Source organism: Bombus vosnesenskii, unplaced genomic scaffold (genome assembly GCF_011952255.1).
Source record: "Bombus vosnesenskii isolate JDL3184/JDL3185 unplaced genomic scaffold, Bvos_JDL3184-5_v1.1 scf7180000013267, whole genome shotgun sequence".
NCBI classification, from domain to species: Eukaryota; Metazoa; Arthropoda; class Insecta; order Hymenoptera; family Apidae; genus Bombus; species Bombus vosnesenskii.
Window position 1 is genome coordinate 3,448,875 of NW_022882927.1, and position 18,603 is coordinate 3,467,477.

At 37.1% G+C, this 18,603-nt stretch overlaps 2 protein-coding genes across 3 annotated transcripts; both read right to left on the reverse strand.

Moving 5' to 3' along the window:
• Positions 1–116: 116 nt before the first annotated feature.
• Positions 117–12,073, reverse strand: LOC117230552 (cilia- and flagella-associated protein 61-like). Its single transcript, XM_033488132.1, is given in 20 exon segments — positions 117–1,808; positions 2,091–2,156; positions 2,226–2,342; positions 2,425–2,502; positions 2,572–2,952; positions 3,085–3,112; positions 3,144–3,507; positions 3,885–4,157; positions 4,222–4,334; positions 4,401–4,632; positions 4,815–5,020; positions 5,088–5,332; positions 6,075–6,291; positions 6,374–6,627; positions 6,972–7,610; positions 7,922–8,339; positions 8,769–8,872; positions 8,875–9,124; positions 9,259–9,393; positions 9,461–12,073. Coding segments are annotated over 20 exon segments (4,488 nt in total). The 5' UTR covers positions 9,640–12,073; the 3' UTR covers positions 117–1,619.
• Positions 12,074–13,463: 1,390 nt separating this feature from the next.
• On the reverse strand, positions 13,464–18,064 carry LOC117230609 (protein TRC8 homolog). Of its 2 annotated transcripts, none has more exons than XM_033488216.1 (5): positions 17,348–18,064; positions 16,999–17,059; positions 16,515–16,908; positions 15,603–15,970; positions 13,464–15,326 (listed from the first exon to the last, which is right to left on the reverse strand). In XM_033488216.1, the coding sequence occupies exons 3-5, from the start codon at positions 16,792–16,794 to the stop codon at positions 13,992–13,994; spliced, it is 1,983 nt and encodes a 660-aa protein (XP_033344107.1). In that variant the 5' UTR covers positions 16,795–16,908; positions 16,999–17,059; positions 17,348–18,064; the 3' UTR covers positions 13,464–13,991. The 2 variants fall into 2 exon arrangements, with proteins under 2 accessions (XP_033344107.1, XP_033344106.1); XM_033488215.1 differs by having other exon boundaries at positions 16,999–17,225.
• Between the last annotated feature and the right edge of the window lie 539 nt (positions 18,065–18,603).

Below are 18,603 nucleotides of genomic sequence, written 5' to 3' on the forward strand. Positions count from 1 at the left end.
CAATGCGTACACGTAGGAAAGGAATAGCCTTGATAGGATGCACGAACCTAACGGAAGCCTCGACAAAGTTCCTTGCCAAAATATTTAATTATACGATTCTGCTTCCGGTTCTGGTTCTGAATCACTGGTCCATTAAGCTGTAAAGCATTTGGCCGCTTGTTCGCGCCATGTAATTGATAAAACATCTCGTTATTCTATATTTAAATCGCCATTTTGCCACGGTAGCACAACAGCTCGAAATAGGTAGAGAATCATTTTCCATGTCACACTTTGATTTTTATATACATTGCTTGAATGTGTACATTTTTCTAATGACTGTTTCAGGTTTCTATTTTCCAACTATGAAGAACATAAATCCGCCAAGAAAAGAAATTCCTCGTAAATCGACAAAAGTTTTTGTAGCTTCGATATAAAGACAGTAAATATACAACTAACTTATCAACCTCTTTTACGACATTTACTGTACAAAAGCTAAAATTTAATTTTTATATTAGCAATGCAAAAAATCTGAAGAATAAAGAGATAATTATTTTTTAAATCATTTGTTCGTAACTTATTCAGTGAAGTTTCGTGCTCGTTCGATTTCAAATGCCGAATCATTATTTCGTAATACTCTACATAATACAATTTTATTTGACGGATTCCAAATATTTCAACGTACCTATCTTGAAAAATGAAGAGATTCTTGGCAGAACATTTTAATTAAGGATGACAGTATTGGATTCCTGCGTAATTCTGTTTGTTCGATTGACGCAATAAAACTGTTTATACTAGCAACTCGCTAATTGTTTCGAACAGTGTACCTAGATACACAGAATGTCTCACTATCGTTTGTCACGTGTAAGTGTTACAGGTCGAACGCTGCTAAAGTCAGGCCTCAAACGTACTTTCTCTTTTAGATTAGGCGATCCTGTTCTCCAAAGAGAGTAAGTCGAGGATCCGCGATCCGCACAGGCTGATAAGCAACCGGAGAGACAATTTCGCGTTTAAAAGGCGTGCCGTGACATTTCTGTAACGCGTATTTGTCGTTTCATGGTGCGTAGGTGGCGAGTAAATGCCTTGAGCTGTATGTTTATGGAGCAGCTCTTTGGAATGTTAAACTTGACCCACAGATTGGATAGCATGCCAAGTAAACAGGCACGGACGAAGCAATCGAGGACAGTTTCCGATTGAAAAGGCGATCTTAAAATCAGAAGCGTCTATTCATCGATCTGTAACGTGTTTGTGGTTTTGGCGGGCGTCACGCGTGATTCGAAAACGCGTTTTACGTATCGAAGAAAAAGGCTGCTGTTCGTTCGAGAAAGCGTGAAATGGAAATTAGCTGTGATAGGATCACCCATTTACGGTGATACATGAAAGTATCTGAACGTTTGTCGTAGAATATTTTTATGAACGTGGTAAAACTTTGTTTATAATGAATTCTTTTCCGTCGAACGAAATTTTAATCAACGAATCGAATCCGCTTATAGTCGTCCATCTTATTTCAAACTTTACCAATACGATCACGACAGTCGTGTCATTACATAGTATTAATAAAATGTTTGAATGTTTTGTGCAATGCAGATAATATATTTATAGAAGGTTTCTATATCTGTTCAAATATCTACGAGTCTCTTTAGTTACAAATCAGTGTACAGTGGACTATTTTCAATGTCCGCGTATAATTCACGGAATTTTCCAGGAGTGCAGTAAACAGGCAAGTCTTCTTCGGAGAACTGTAGCAGATCTAGCAAATTTTCCTCTATTTCTTGCTGATACACCGAGCCAGCGAATCTCGATTGGATGGTCTGACGATCGTCGTCTTGTATCTAAGAAGATTACGCGACATTTGACACGATCCGAAACGAAAAATCAAACTTTTTATCTCATAAATAGACTGCGTATCTTTCTGTCATTATGCGAAAAAAGGTATTAGAGGGGCGTGGTGAAAAGAAATGATTAATCTAAATGATACTTTCACTTTAACTTTCAATTTGCTGGAACTTATATAGTATGAAAGATAAGGAAAGACATGTACGTCGATATACAAATTATACAAAAATACTGATTTGCATAAAAATCCGCAGGCTGCTTATAAATTCTTGACTCACCGCATTCCAGTTGGATTGTACTAGTGCACGCACGCAATCGTCAACTAATGATTGTCCAGGAATTGCCTATCGCGAGAAAAATTTATTCGTCGTTCGTTTCTCGAATGGATTATTTTCAATGTTCGTTTCTCTTACCGTTTTCGACAAGAGCGTAGCACGGTTCTCCACTCGAAGACACTCGAATCTATCGTAGAAGATCGCCATGGCCCATGGTTCCCGGAAGTACGCGTAAAAGTCCGAGATCAACGACTTCTATATCACGGTGACAGATATAATTATTTTCTAGATCTTTCATTCTCGGTTTTACGTCATAGAAAAGCGAAAAACGATTTACTTCGAAACGTGTTTTAAGCTCGTTCAGTAAGCTCTCGTGCTTTCCGTATAACGCGACCATATGACGCACTTCGAAATCCTAAAATATTGGCAGATTATTACGCATACTCTGAAATCATTAAAAAAGCAAAGTGATATATCTCTCTACCTTCTTGTTGAAACACGTTACTGTTTCTATCATGTCAAACCGATTCAGTTGTATGCGGAAGTAGCCAATTTCTGATGTACACGAGCCTGTTATCAGCACTTGACCCTAAATACGATCGCTTAAACGAATTTCCTCGCGGAACGTAGCGAAACCACAATGAAAACTCACGTAAACGTTGTAATGAATCGTAGGTTTGCGTAACATGGATTTTCCAGACTTGCCGACGTGAAGGTAGCGATAACCACCGGGTAAAGTACAGGCCACGATTTTCGGTGATCGAAACACGACTATCGGCTGATCTTCCTTGCTTTTCAACTGTACGACCGATGTCTCGCTGCCTCGATGTTCATTTTCGATGACCGATCGAAGAATCTTCGCTAGCTATCAGATATTAATGAACTTCGTGAAGCTAAAAGACTCGCAGATTTAAAAATTTCAATCATCTTGCAGAATTGAATTAATATTATTAGCAAAATTGTGCAAATCACAAGTTACAAGTTATCAGTGTTAAACCTTTACATCCGGAAGTAATTTGACGTTTCTATCCATCAATTTGGTTATTAAGATATTACGAAGAAAAAGTTATAGTTACCTGCATATTTGTCTGTTTTGAAATATTAACTTTCATTAGAACTCGTAAGATCATAAAAGAAAAGTTTATAGCCAATAAACCGCAATATTTATGAATCGTGCAAGGACGTTTTGGTCTACTAACTTTCTCGCCGATCTCTATACTATTAAAGTATATATGTTGCCAGGCTTCGAGGTAGAATCTTCTACAATACTTAGTTATGCTACCAGCAGCAAAGATCGATGGATCGTTTGTCCTTAATTCCGTGTCTATGACCAGCTGGCCGTCGAACATGAGTCCAGACCTACAGATCGCTGAAAAGGATCGAACGCATTGGTGAATCATAGTTAGCGGTCGTGAACAGAATTATGAACTTCGTTGACATAGAAATTTGGCAATCACCCAAAAATATCCTCATGTTGATGGTCTTCTCGCGAAAATTTAGAAAGGCGTCGCAGTCCAACGTTCTGGTTTTACCTCTCAGCCGGATAACGATCGCTTTTATCATTTTTCCTTGTGGCAAACTTTTTACGTGCCAATCGATCAATTCCCAACCCACGAGCACCTCGATATTATTCTTCGAAATCGACTTCATCACTTCTGCGTACACCTTCGATAGTCACATGTTTCTTTATATATTAAGCAATATGTTTTTCAAATTTTTATATAAAAGAACTAAGTTACATCGAGATTCTAAAAATGCTTGGTTTAAAAGATATTCTGATATTAATTAAAGATCAACATTCTTTTCGTAATAGAATAAGGCTGTTGGTATCAGTAAACGTATAAATATTGTATATCAGTCGAAGAGTGTCGTTGGAACGATTAAAGAAAGACAAATCTAATTCGCGTGCTTTTTGTACTTCGCAATCGTCGAAGAAGATATTTTCGTAGGATGTACACTTTTGCAATGGCGGTTGGATCAGTGTGATCCAAGAACCCTTAACTCCAAATTCGAGCAATCCTTGAAGGGCGCAATAACAATCGATGTTGTGTCCATAAAAAATAATCTTCCCTAGAAAAATGTCGTATATTAATGTTTGATTTCTTCTTTCGTAAAATCTGATCGAACGACTAACTTTCGCGTTCCAATTTATTCGTCAACTCTTCGATCTTCTCTAAACAGATAGCCGCTTCTGTATCGTCATTGAGCGTCAAACAGTTCCAAGGTGTTTCGTGCTGCAAAAATTCTCTAGGCGGAGGAAAAATAATTGTTGATATTCGTTCTAATTTCTAGAGCTTTATCTTCTTGGTTTACCCTTTTTTCTGCTCGTCCAATTCATCTTGAAATTGAGGACGCTGATACTGCATTCCACAGGTTAAGATGAGATAATCGTATGTAATGTTTCCTTGATTCATCACAGTTACGTATTTCTCTTTCCTGTTAGGCACAATACAATCGGCCACGGGAATATTTGTGTCATTATAGAAAACATTTGAAGAAATTTCATTAACACTGTAATGTAGATCGTGAATGTTTATGAAAGTTTATATTTTCATGAAGATAATTAGAAAAGTGGAATCTAGGTAGAAAACTTTTTTTTGCTTATTAGATACTATAACGAGTGTTATACTCGACATTTTATATACGTTTGCGTATTATAATACGTGCATTCTGTACATATTTGCACCTTCCAATTTCCCATAAACGCATCTCTGCGATGTTTTTATTTCCTCTCTGTTTTTCCATACCTTTGAATCGACGTCACTGTTCCATATACAATACTAATTCGATAACGTGCCCCAATCAGTCGACGATACCTCGGACAATATCGGCCTTTGAAGGGTAGCAAATGCGCGCACGTTTCGTCTTCGTCCTCGAAAGGTAAGCCGTGTGGCGATATCAGAGTGATATTCGTGAATCGTATGAAGCTTTGTCTAAATTTAAGAGAACAGAGTTTGTCGTTCACCTTTAGAGTTCCTTCAGTTTTTAATTCAGTTTTACCCAAAAATAAGATGTTCTAAGAATGCAACGGCACAATCCGAGGCGCCCACCACAACCACCCTCGAATCGATGATCGGTTTTGGTATCAATGCGATCCTTGGTGACGTCATGAAAAGCGAAAAACGTTCAGTTCGTTTCATAGGCTCGTCAGTTTCCTCGAAACCATGATACTTGTATTCGATTCTTCGACGAGGCCTCACGGGAGCCATAGTGTTCAAGCATATCGTCAGAGGATGCGTACGAGTCTAAAATAGCAGTACGTCTCAGGATGAACTACAGGGTAAGTCGGAAAGGTGGTTACGCGTTGTATCTCATGTCGTGCTGACACTTTTTGATTTACAGGAAACATGTGAATTGGAAGCAGATGAAACAGAATGGCCTGCAAGATCTCCAGATTGTGCATCGATTGTGCATCAATCTGTAGCCTTTTTAAGTATTTAAAGAACAAGGTCTAGCCTAGAAAGCCAGAAATTGCAAAGAAATATAATTCAGCAAGAATTTTATACTATTTTTATAACTATGTTCCATAGTACGATGATGAATTTTTCAGGCTGATGTCAGTTATGTAAGGATCAACACCGAGAGCAGTTTCAACCAATAAAATAAATGTGGCAAATACCTTCGTATATTTGCAATACTTAGGAAAGCAAATGATACTATTCTATTCCTGGTAAGTCAAATAATATCAACAAGCCACGAAACTAAACGCGTATCCTCTTTCCGGCTCTGTATTTGTTGCCCACCCGAAAGTCTTAGAAAAGTTACTACATTTGCTCTAAAATTGGACGAGATCATGGCTGAATAACGTTGTAATAATTCATTTAACTTGACACTCTGTCGATACTGTTAAAATATGAAATTAATATTAAGAAATACATGCAATTTAAAATTCATAAGCTATAATAAAAGTTTGACCGAAATTTTATTAAAAGTAGGACGTGTCCTAAGACTTTCGAGGGGAAATGCAATTTTATCGTCGAATTTTACCAATGCACTTAACGCTGTTTCTGTAAGTCGATAATAAAGAACGATCATGCCACTAAAACGAGCGATCTCGCAGAAGAAGAAGGGCAGATGAATGGAGAAAACTGGCATCAGTATGAAATGTAGAATACGTCCATAAGCATCGCCAGGTATATTTTTCTCTGCGATGTAATCTTCTATGTGATAACGTCGTCTAATATACGTGACTTCTTTCTCGACACTAATGAAATTTATATCGTTGTTGATGTTCATCGAGATGTAAAAAATTTTCTAAAAAGCAGTCAACATCCTTCTAAGCTCACCAAAGTATTGCTACACCGACTATCCTGTCCTTCCATTGACAGACATAACACTGCATCTCTGACGGTTGTTTGTCCATCGCGATGTCAAAGTCTATTAAAACTTGTTCCGCTTTTGGAATATTCTGTAGAAGTTCTTGTATGTCGCCTCTATCGGAAAGCTTAGCTTCTCGAAGCTTTATGTGACCCAGAAGAGCAGTACGATGCATTACGTATAGCGTCATCGGATAATCCTTGTTGCACTTCAGTGGCACACGCTGGATCGTTTAAAAAAGCGTCAAGATATTGCTAATTTTTGTTAAGTTAATTCATTCGAGAATTGGCGTTGAGTCGCGAGATAAAATTTAACAATACGCTGAATTTTAGTAACTATTGTATTAAAAACAGTTCATCATATGATAACTGTTATTTGGTTTTTATATTATTAGCAACAATAATATAGTTGTTCTATATCTTCTATTACATTTATTCATTGCTCCTATTAAATATAAATCCCATGACTTCTTTATATTTCTTTTGTCCGGATAACGTTAGGATAACTTCAAGAATAATTTCTTGAAATATGTTAGTCTCGAATGTGTCAATAAGAAGTGTAATATACCACGAAATGTTGGAGGAGAGGAAAATAAGGATGAGAGAAAGGCAGAAGGATCACGCAATAATCCAAGTCGGGAAAACACTCGAACGCGGCCTCCATGAAGTTCCTACTCCAGCGACGTTTTATTTCATCTTTCATCGCGAAAATTTCCAAAACGAATGCGTTAACATCGCCGTGATAAATAGGCTGCAAAGGGACATCGATCTTGTCAAATACTGGGTCTCCGAAAGATTCACCGAAGGTAACGATAGATCTTCCTTTGTTGCAAAAAAATGTCGCAATTGATTCTGTTCCTCTTAAATAAAAATCGAACAAGAAGTCGAAATTCGTTGGGAACTCACGTGGTATCGTAAATAATGAGTCTGTGAACGCGTTGGTCATCAATTTTGATCGATAATACGTGTCGAAGTAATCGGCTATCGATTGCAGATCACTGCCGAAGGTCATTATCGATGAATCGAACAGTTTTCTCGTAGGTGGTATCAGTTTCGTCGCTTCATCGTTGGAAGCTACAGAAATTCTAAAGTCTGTGTCCTCGAAGCTTTCCATGCTCTCTTCCGGTGAAAGTCCCTCGGAGAATCTAATGCGGTGTGAATATGTCTGACATAAATGCATCTGGCAGATAAATCTACTCAAGACAAATAGATTTCAAGTTCTCATTTAGAGATGTTGGAAAGTTGTATTTCTTTCCTATCGCGTTTCTAAATTTCAAAATAACGATTGCTATATGTATACGCTATTACGTTTACAAGCATACGCAAGCCAAGTGAAAGTAATTACGTTGAACTAAAGTACAAATTAATAAATTAATCGTTAGAATTAAAAGCAGTATTTACTGCCTTGGTATGCAATTAAACTATAAATTTTAATCAAGTGGCAATAATATATTTTCTAATTCAGACGACGCAACGTGTGCGTCGATATCAATGAGAAGGACTTCTCAAAAATTATTATTCTCCAGAATTAGTCGTCAGAAAGAATAAGTTACAAATTCGATATATCCCACAACGAAGTATAATAAAAAATACTAACTCTTCCGTTGATTTCTCGAGAGACTTTCTCCAAAATATAGAGAAGAACGTCTTGCTGGCAGGCTGCATGCTTTGTCGGAGAAATTTGTCGTTTTCATGGATCTTTCTAAGACCATTGTACGGTCGCAGTTCGAAATTCTGATTGAGCGTATCTACATCTACGTTGCTATTGAGAAACATTACGCCAGTAGCAAAACCATCGTCATCCTCGGAAACGATCAGTCGTCGACAGTTGTCAGGATTGCGAATCATCTCGCTGACGTAAAATTCTCCATAAAATTCTTTTACGAGGCTCGACTCCGCGTCGATGATCGCTACTATGTCGTCGTTATCCTCTTCTCTATTACGTGGGAAAGAAAATGTTTCTATTTAGTGCGCTATTACGATGAGTCAGAGGTTACAGTGCTCCTTGAACTCGTTCATTTCTAATTGTTTGTCTACATGCCATCGCGGAAATTCTATGTAAACAAACTGATCAATATACAGGGTGATCCTAAACTTGTGGTACATTCAGGAAGCAAGCGATTTGTTACGCGAAAGTAAGTCAAAAATATAAAATAAAATTTGTTCACGTGGTACTCCAATCTGAAAAATATTTTTCATTTTAATTGTAGTATTCGGGCTCCAATTGTAACGTGAATTTAAGACCGTGTATTTTCAACCTACTTTTGTACGAGGGATCAGCTCCTTCCTAACTATAGCACAATATCGGAATCACCATGTATAAATAGAAAAAACGATTCAGAAAGTCGCGTGAAACGCAACTCACACAGCACGTCGAATCTTGAGCCTGGGATTTTTTAGATGACGTTCGGTTATGTAGATTGACTGCACGGACGGCTTGTCGGCACAGTATTGCGGGATCCTGATCATCTGCTGTTCGAACACGTCTGCAGCAGCTGGAAAATTAAAACCACCGGTGATTTTGAGCCGCGTCTACCGAAAGATCCATCTTTGGACTCACGTATAATAATCTGAGGAGGAACCACGAGAATCACGTGCTGCAAACACGACGTGATATCGAAGAGTCCTGTCAGTAGGTCTGCGAAGAAGTTGCCAGTATATCGTTTGTCCCAGACGAGGATATGTATAAACATCGCGTTTCCTTCTGTCACATCTTCGATCCTTTATCAAACGAATCGTAGATAAGAGGAGCATTTTATCTTTCTCTTTTTAATATTCGCGTTAAACGAACAATGATCAGTGCTGCATTTAACGGGTTAATGAAATTTGTGTTCGACAGAAATAGTTTCCATTACTTATACAATCTGTACAACCAAGTCAGCCAATCATCTGGAGTCACCGACGGCACGTTCGGATAATTGCAAAGGCATATGCCTGAAACGATTTCACACTTTTCGTTACACTGCACCATCGATAGACAACTCGCCTCGCTGCAAACGAACGTTTCCTGTTATCATGCTGCGAAATTGTCAGACGATTGTCTAGTTAATTGAATACAAGATGCGTTCGAGGTCCACGTCTCCAAAAATTTCATACGTCTCCGGACGTATGAGTTGCTCGAGATTAGGCAGATCGGCGTGCTCCATTAGTCTGACACCGAAAATCTTTGTCGCTGCATCCAGACTTTTCCTTCCGCGGAAATATACCTCTGGATCGCCCAGCCATATACTCAACATTTTTCTTCTTTCATAACCGTGCTAGTCTCAGCGAACTGAAATTTATCGCTGGACTTTCGATACCCGATCGAACTACAGAATACTATAGTAAATGTCGCGTAACTGATTTCAGGGTTGAAACGATCACTTGCACTTATATGAGTATGTACTAATCGCCACTGGTGCAACTACCAATAATTGAGGAAAAAACCGATCGACTGAAATCATTGGATGACAGATAATCGTGGGAAAAGTGAAACTCTCTCTCTATATGCGCCCATCGAGGCGACCGACTTTAATGCTCGCAAAAAAGGTAATAACGAAACTCCTCGAACGATTTAAACGGTGGGGCAAAGTAATTGCTTCGCGTTCTCTTCGCTGTTCCCTTCTTACTCCGTTTTCTTCTCGAGTATTAAGCTCCATCCACAACAGCGTCAGCCTGTTTCAAAGCGGAAATAACGAAGCGGGAACGTTGCAGGCTACACCTTTAAAACTATCGAAGAAACTTAGGAAAAAGTATGGAAAGATTTGCGCGCTGTTAGTTGACAATTTCAACGATAGAATTTCTTTCTTCTTGCGGTCTGCCGCAAGACACATCGCGGAAGCTATTTACGTTGCACTTGGTGCTGGCACGTGCGCGCTCCACGATGCAATCGACAATAACAGACACGATCGTTACGGTATGCTGCATCGGTGCACTTTTTTTCGTTGGCCTTCGCCGCCGTTCCGCCATATCAAAGTCTTCCCTTGCGTCTCTCGCTTTTTAGGCTTCAAAGTAATCGTATCGAATCGATTTATTTTGCTACCGGCTATTTATTTTTTCTTATCGCTTCGATGGAAAGCAATCGATTCAAGACTTTACCAAGGACTTGCTGCATTTACGAATACCTGGCTAACGACGTGGCGTCATGCAACTTCGTGTCACGATACGCAGCGCGAAAACGCGCACCTGGCTCCAATGTTTTGGCAGTAAAGCTGTTCCTCTTTTAAAGAACCTACTTTCGGCTCCGATGTCTATAATTCGTTCACAGATACTCTGTATTCGAATTACGAGAATTCATCAAATATATCCTATATTCGACTGTTCTACCTCTACTGACTGCGAACGTTCGTTCAAAGCAGTTAAGAGTAATTGCACCTAACTCGAACGGATGAAATTGTAGACGAAAAGCACGAGCGTATGTGCGCATAACGATCTGTTATCGTTACCAGAGGAAAAGGCTTCTTCCGCTGACTTGAACAACGTTGCTGACAGAAACCTCTTCTCCGTAAGTTTCTAATTAGCTCTTGGGAGATCCGCCGACTGATTACAGGCCGTGAGATCGTCCCGTTGCCGAAGAAGAGGCGGCTCGCAGTCGCCCCGTCGTGTACAGAGAACGAGCTTTTATTAATAACTGCAAGAAACGCGGAAGCACAAGCCAAGGATCGTGACTTTTTGTTCAACCAAACTGATATTATGTCTTTCACTTTCCTATCAGTCTCCACTTCCTCTGATATATAACGAAGAAACTCTTAGAAAGATACTTCGACGCATAGCTAAATCATCGGAGACGATGTTTATTCTGTTTGAGAAGTAACGCGCAATATGGACCATTGAACGCGCAACGGTTCGTAACGGGTTACGTCAGACCAACCACCGTACGAATTTCCGACTTGCGAAACGCGACTCGTAGCTGCTTTACTTTTACTTCGCCAATGTTCCCACAATTCTTCGCGGTTAGCCAGCAAGCTCTCGAAGCGAAGCAAATGTTGCATTTCTGCTGCGATAAAAATGGGATCGAAGTTGTTTCGCTGGTGCGACAGGTACGAGGATGCTTCGTGTCATTGTCGTTAGAATATCTCGCGAATTTTCATTCGAAAGATTTTGGGAATGACGTGATTAGTCGTTCTCTAACGATACCTTGCACAAACGCAGCACATGTTGCGTCATTAGTCGGCTTATCTATACTCAGGTATCATAAGTTAATTAACGCGTTCGATAGACTATACTAGAAGGTATTGGGTCGATGCGAATTTCATTTGCGGAGCACGTTGAAAACTGCGCTGTACTCTGATTCTCTTTTTAACAAGTTTTATAGCGATGTGAAATAAATTTTTCACTGTACATGCTAGAAACGATATCTAAAAGAACTTTGGCTGATATTAGATGTGAAAGCAAAATAGCACAGCAGATAAACAGTTATTTAAACACTTCTATACGATTATATATTAGTTAAAATCCTTCAACATATCTTACTAAAAATTCCTTAAATAAATTTTCGAATAACGGATGGTTTAGTGGCGAATAGTCACTAAATTGCTCGCGCAATATTTCTCGCCACAACATGTTGAAAAAATGATATCACCAACGCTGAAGAAACAAATAATGTAGAACACGCTACATGATCTCGACATGAAGCTTCATCAATTATATACACGCACCGGTATGAATTTGTAAGCTTAACGAGAAATTATTCTAACTTACCCGTTGCTCGCCTACTGTTGATTCGTTGTATCACTTCAGAACGTGCCAGGGAATGAGTAACACCCTCACTCAGCGACGGTGCGCACCAGACTGAGATCAAGTAGCGGACTTTCGGAGATCAAGCAACGGTCTGCAACTGCAACGTGAAAAAGTTGGGGAGAAGAGTGGGGAACATAGGTTGGGAAAGTAAGTAAATACTTGCCACTAACTCCAGTCGTAATCGAAAACAGGAAGTAAAGGAAAATTCTCTTCGATTTAACATCTTGCTTTCCTCTCCTGCCTTTATCTTACTTGTTTCATTTTTATCGTTCGTTTCTTCAAAATGTTCTTACATCTGATCGTCGATGTCATCGGTATCATCGCCATAAATTACAAAAGTTAGATATTCTGTATACGAAGTGTTTTGATGCTTGTTTCATCTGCGATTAAGTTAGGAGCTTATCCAGCACAATCATAGGAAATCTGAAATTGGCAGGATCGGTAGCTACATATGATAACGCGACCTTCGCCTAGTTACATCATTCGCATTAGAATCGCTCTAATTTTACGAACGCACGGAGAATACTTTACAAAGTGAACCGTCGCAAAACGACGATATAAACGATATACACATCAACGGGGCATTGAAGGGACGATGACGCTTTAAAAATATAACATTTATTAGACATATTCTGATCTTACAAACAAAACTTCATATGATCATTATTAAATCGTATAGGAAGTAAATAATGCTTTGTTGCAATAAATTAAAAAACTTATAATTTTTTTCGCCGTTATCTTACTATCACAGAGGCTTGTGAATTTCAATCGAAACGACAGAGAAAATAATTAAAATGGAAAGAAAAAAAGATTCCCTGCTTCCTTCACCAAAGTGATTGTTCTTTTTCGGAAGAAGTAAAATGCGCGCGTTTAAAATAGAAAATCACATATTATATATAACTGTTACATGTAAATTTCATACCGAAACTAATTTCTCCGATTAATACGGTTCTACAAAGAATAGAGTTGTATTGTTTTCCTCTATCGACTTCGAAAAATGTTAAGAATCGTTAATCTCGTAATCACTTCATCTTGAAACCATAAGAAATGGGTTGAGTAGCGATTCTTGTACGTTTAACTTATATCTGGAATCTCGCGTACTTATATATATATGTATATATATATCACTGTAGATATAGATACATATATATTTATTCTACGCACATATGTATATATCGACGTATTTGTCAACATATATCAACAAATGTATACATACGTGTAAATATACATATGTGTATATATATATATATATATGTATATCTACAAGGATTTTTCGATGATCGTGTTATCATCTCTTATTCGACAACAGAGCCGTGAAGTAAAGTATTTTGCATACTGAATAAAATACATGGTAATTCGGTTGGATCGTACCTAGGAACGTTTATTCTAATGGACAAGCGATACGAGCTTTTTAATTTGAATCAACGGAATCTGTCGATGGTCGTCGTAAAGTAGTAGAATCTTATAAAATGGAAGAGTAAGCAGAACAAGTGTACGGAAGCTTGAACACAGCTTATGCTAAAAAAAGTATAAAAGCAAGTTGCCTACGCGCGAATATTCGTCATTCTAAATTAGCAGGGTTTGGGACCGTAAGAAATATCTTTATAAGCTAAACGTAAACGATAACGAATCAGAGCTCGCAAAATAATATAGTTTAGAGCTCTTTTCGCGGTAAAATTTTTTATTATCTCCGACAAATTGTATCTTTGTCGAGAAAGGTTTAAAGTACCTCGTACGAGAGTTTTGCAATTTGAGCGACTTTCAAGAAACGAAATTTTTTTAGGCAAGATTTTTCAGAGATCGATATCTCACGATTTTAAATTTGAGATTCATAACAGTTTATCAGCATACGTTAGAGCTATGCGTCTTTTCACCTGTCTTCATTTACTTCGAAGAAGTCTTCAGCGTTCGCTTCCGCCTCTTCATCACCAGCGATTACCTCGTTATCTTTATCGTTCTGCGAGTTCTCGATTTTGTACAATACATCGTGGCAAAGTGGACAGCGGTCCTGGACGTACAGCCACTTTCGTAAACAGACACTGTGGAAGTAGTGATTGCAGCGCGTGATCTTGGCACTTTGCATTTCCTGATAGCAAATAGCACACACATCATCTAACACTCGAAGTTGTTCCGCCTTTGCTTCCGGAAGGGAATTAATCTTATTAACAGCTGATCGACGCTTCATGAACACACTCCATCCGGCTTTCGCCTCGCACCATATATTAAAGTAGGCATGAATGCATATCATGACGGCACGAATTGCTCCACCAGATTCAAACACCAAAATCCAAAAGCCGTTGAAGAATAGGACAATACCGAATGCGAATTCGATGGTGTTACCGAAAGATCGTATTATATATACGCAGTCGTCGAGTTGCTCCCAGAACACGCTACGGTAAGCATCGATCAGGAAGAGGGAATAGATCGCAAGTGAAACCAACACTTTTACTATTACTTCGACACTAAACACCGATACTGCCAGTAACCAAGTGCTTACGGTATAGTGCGACCAAAGGAATACCAGCAATGATACTGGAAACAGTATTAAAAATACACAAACTGCCAGAGCACGGATGTGTCGATGAAGCGCTGGATTATGCGAGGCGCTGAGCGACATCAACAACGGATTGACGATGTTGTGCACGAAATGTAGAACCGCCGTAAACAATAAACAAAAATTACGGCACAGTCTGACCAAACGTTTCTCTCTGTCCAAACTCGTCAGTCCAGTTTGCAGGGCCAGCACGTAAAATAAAATCGCGGATACGGTACCGATACTCTTCTCCTCTTCGTCTTCCGTAAGTAGCACCCATTGAAAGAAACAACCGATGTAATCACAAATAAACGAAATTATGCTAGTCATTCCTAAGACTGCCGTCAAAGTCTCGCAGCCATTGACTAATAAACTTCTAAGCATTATGTAGTAGGTGAACGTCTCTTCGCCATAATGATTTCCAAGGATTTGAAACATTTGTCCTCCCACGCGTAACATCCAAAACATGCGTAGCACACACGGAATGTTCAATCGAATCCATTCGGTTTCGACGAGCGCGGACAGTCCATAGTTGCTTATGAAATTACGCGCATATTGATAACCCATATAAATTGTGTTCATCATGGTGACGCCGTTAAACCAAATGATAAATTTACATACAGCTAACGGAAGAAGTGTTGCGAACACTGGTAGATGATGGAGCACTTGCGTCTGAAAGAATATGTACGTATATTCGATAACGTGCGTATAAATGTAAAAATGGAATATTTATGTTTTATGATATCTGAATATAAACTATGAGAAATATAATGTAACATATTATTACATAAATTGTAAGAAATTTATTGTTAATCAAAGTACTCTGTACATACGCATATGCAAAAAATCTATTTTCAAAATGTTAAAACATGCGATTGTTTTAAATCCAAGTACGTCAAAATACATTAACGATTTAAATTAAATCGAAATACATTAGATTCAACTTACCGGGAGCGGACAAATGCCCAAAATCGACGGTGCCATAAAACTCAGTACAAGAAATTTTTGCAGAGCTGAGTGTTTTGGTGCAAGATGAATATAACAAAAAATACTAGCTAATAAGCATTGTAATACATAATTCTGGATTATCAGGAAGCCTGGTCCTTCATTTAAAACGTATTTCAAGTTAAGATACAAAATATCATCAAGTATGCTAGTTGTTGATTCATGTGTGCTCACATATGTAATGATAGCTTTCATTGTACTAATATTTGACCAATAGGATATAAATATTGCTCCTACTGATATTAAATATAAGTATACAATGATAAGATGTTTTGTCCATAACATAAATATACATATTGCAGTAATATATCCTGAAAAGTAAATATTTGACAGTCAACCATTGATTTTTATTTTATTTTGATTCTAGTAAAAATGTAAATAATCATTAGTTCTGTTTGTATTGATTTATGAATACTTTATCAATTGTATAAAGTTTGCTCCTTTTTACAAATGCAATGACCCACAAGAATTAACCTTGCTACTTTGAATATCGATATGTCATTTTAACACTCCTAATAATCTATATTGCTTTAAGTTTATCTACCAAAAACACTACTTTTCAACTATATTCTGACTAATAGGAAACTGCAATCAATTTCTGACTAATAGGAAACTGCAATCAATTTCTGACTAATAAACAACTATAAAATCAGGAAATGTTACACAAATGAAATGCATAACATCGAAGAGAGTCTATAATCTATATAACGTAGTAAGTCTAGTTTAACTAATTTTACAAATACTTTGCTTTCATCTTAAATACTTTACTTTGTTTTAACAAATACACATACAGAAAAATATATTAAAATTACTAATAATTAAATATAGAAATCATATGTAGTGTAAATATCTTACCTAAACAGCAGCATAGAAATTTTAGTGCAATTATTAAATGCATTTTGTAAGCAAAGTATTCAAAACCAAATGAATCTATAAACGAAACAGGTATTATCGAACCCACAATGCTGTCTGATACTTTCGCTATTTTAAAACCATTTTCACTACTATGTAGCACAATACTGTCGTTAGATAATCCAAGTCCAATTCTAAGTAGTTCATCTATGATAAATAAAGGTGGAACTCTAATTATAGCATCCACAAAGGTGTGTAACTTCTCTCGTATAGATGTATCCATTGTTTCTCAAGTTTTTGCTTTTGTAATACAGATTTCAAAGATGATATTTTGTTCTTAGGATGTGCAAAACCAATTTTCCCAATGCAATTCTATTTAATTTAGTTGGCTCAATACCTAAATTCAAAATGTCAAAATGTTAAAAATAAATTAATATGTTTTGGTGTGTTCAATAAGCAATTAACACTAAATTACACGTAAGCTTACCTCCAGAATTGTAAAGTTTGTGGTTATCATATTCTCGAAACACACTTGTCTTAGCGAATAACTGGAATAATTTTTGTCATCAAAAATCGACGAAGCCGAGATAGTTCAAGTATTGTGAATTATAATTTGCCAGTAATCAACGAAGGAAAATAACGAAGGAATGATTTAGATACCGAAGATGTAGCAGAAATTCAAACTTTTATAGAATCAATGTATCGAACTCGATCCTGTTTTAATATCATATAACGGAGGTTAAATAATAAAAAAATTGTCGGCTATTCTTTTTCCAAAATTGTTGGTTATAAAATGAAACTAAATCGTTTTGCAGATATTACAAATAGGATTTTACCATCGTGCGAGAATATCGTAACAGCAGGCAAACATACGCAAATTTTCGGTTTTCGAATTTCTGTCAAAGATGTTTTTCTTCCTACTCACTTCTACCCGTAATTCTTAATTTTTGCTGCTCACCCGCGTCTACAACAACCAAAATACGTAAATCTGACAGCGACGGGATTTAAGCTAAACTACGTTTTTAAAATACGCGTAATTTTCCTCAACATAAAACGCTGTCGCATATACTTTAAAGGTTACAGAGAAACATGCACAAAGAATTTGAACGATTTGATCAGATGGCGCTATATTGCTTTTTCTATATAAGTATGTATATACTGTATGTATGTTTACGTTTAATGTGGTCTGAAAATACGTTATAAATTTATTATTATCGTGTGTCATTAAATATACGTATCGCGAATGTTTGGCTTCAGTAATTAAAGACACATCATCATACAGATATATGTTATACTGTCAACACCTTAAAATAATAAAAAGTATAATCATTGAAAGATTTATAAAATGAAGTCATAACATTTCTTAGAAAATTATAATCATTTCAAATTCATTATTGCGCGCAATATTATATTATTCCCAAGATAAGCTATGAAGTAAAGTAAACGATACGTGCAAGACTATAGCGTTCATTCAAAAGTTAATCTACCAAATCACGTGCTATATATCATCCCATAAATTGTCGCTCTTTGGCACTTACATGTCTATGCACAGCGCTATGTTATTGCTACTGCTTAGTCTTTCTGCTACTTCTTCAACTGTTAAACAAAATTTTGTTCCAAGTAGTTAGTACTCAATCGAATCTTGATTTATCGGAAAGATCAAAAACTTCATTTTGAAGTTTGGAAACCTAGATTAAAACATGTTCTCCATATACGACAAAAATATCGCTAACGGCATCTTTAACTGTATTACCTTTTTTAAATTCATACAGCATGCAATGCAAAAATAAATTTTATTAACATTCATTATCTTTGACTTCTTCAAAAATAGAAACAAGATACGGACGTTATAAAGTTCAATAAAAAACGACATGATTTAGGGAACTTGATGGAAACGACAGCGACTTAATATACAAGTTACATGCATTAGAAAAAAAAGTATATATATATATATATTTTTATAATTGTAGATTCAATATTGATAATTTTATTATGCAAATTCATAATTTTATTGTTAATAGTATCATGTACTCTTTATCATTCGCTCGCAAGAATAGAAGATACTAACTTTAATGATGCTTCAATGATAATG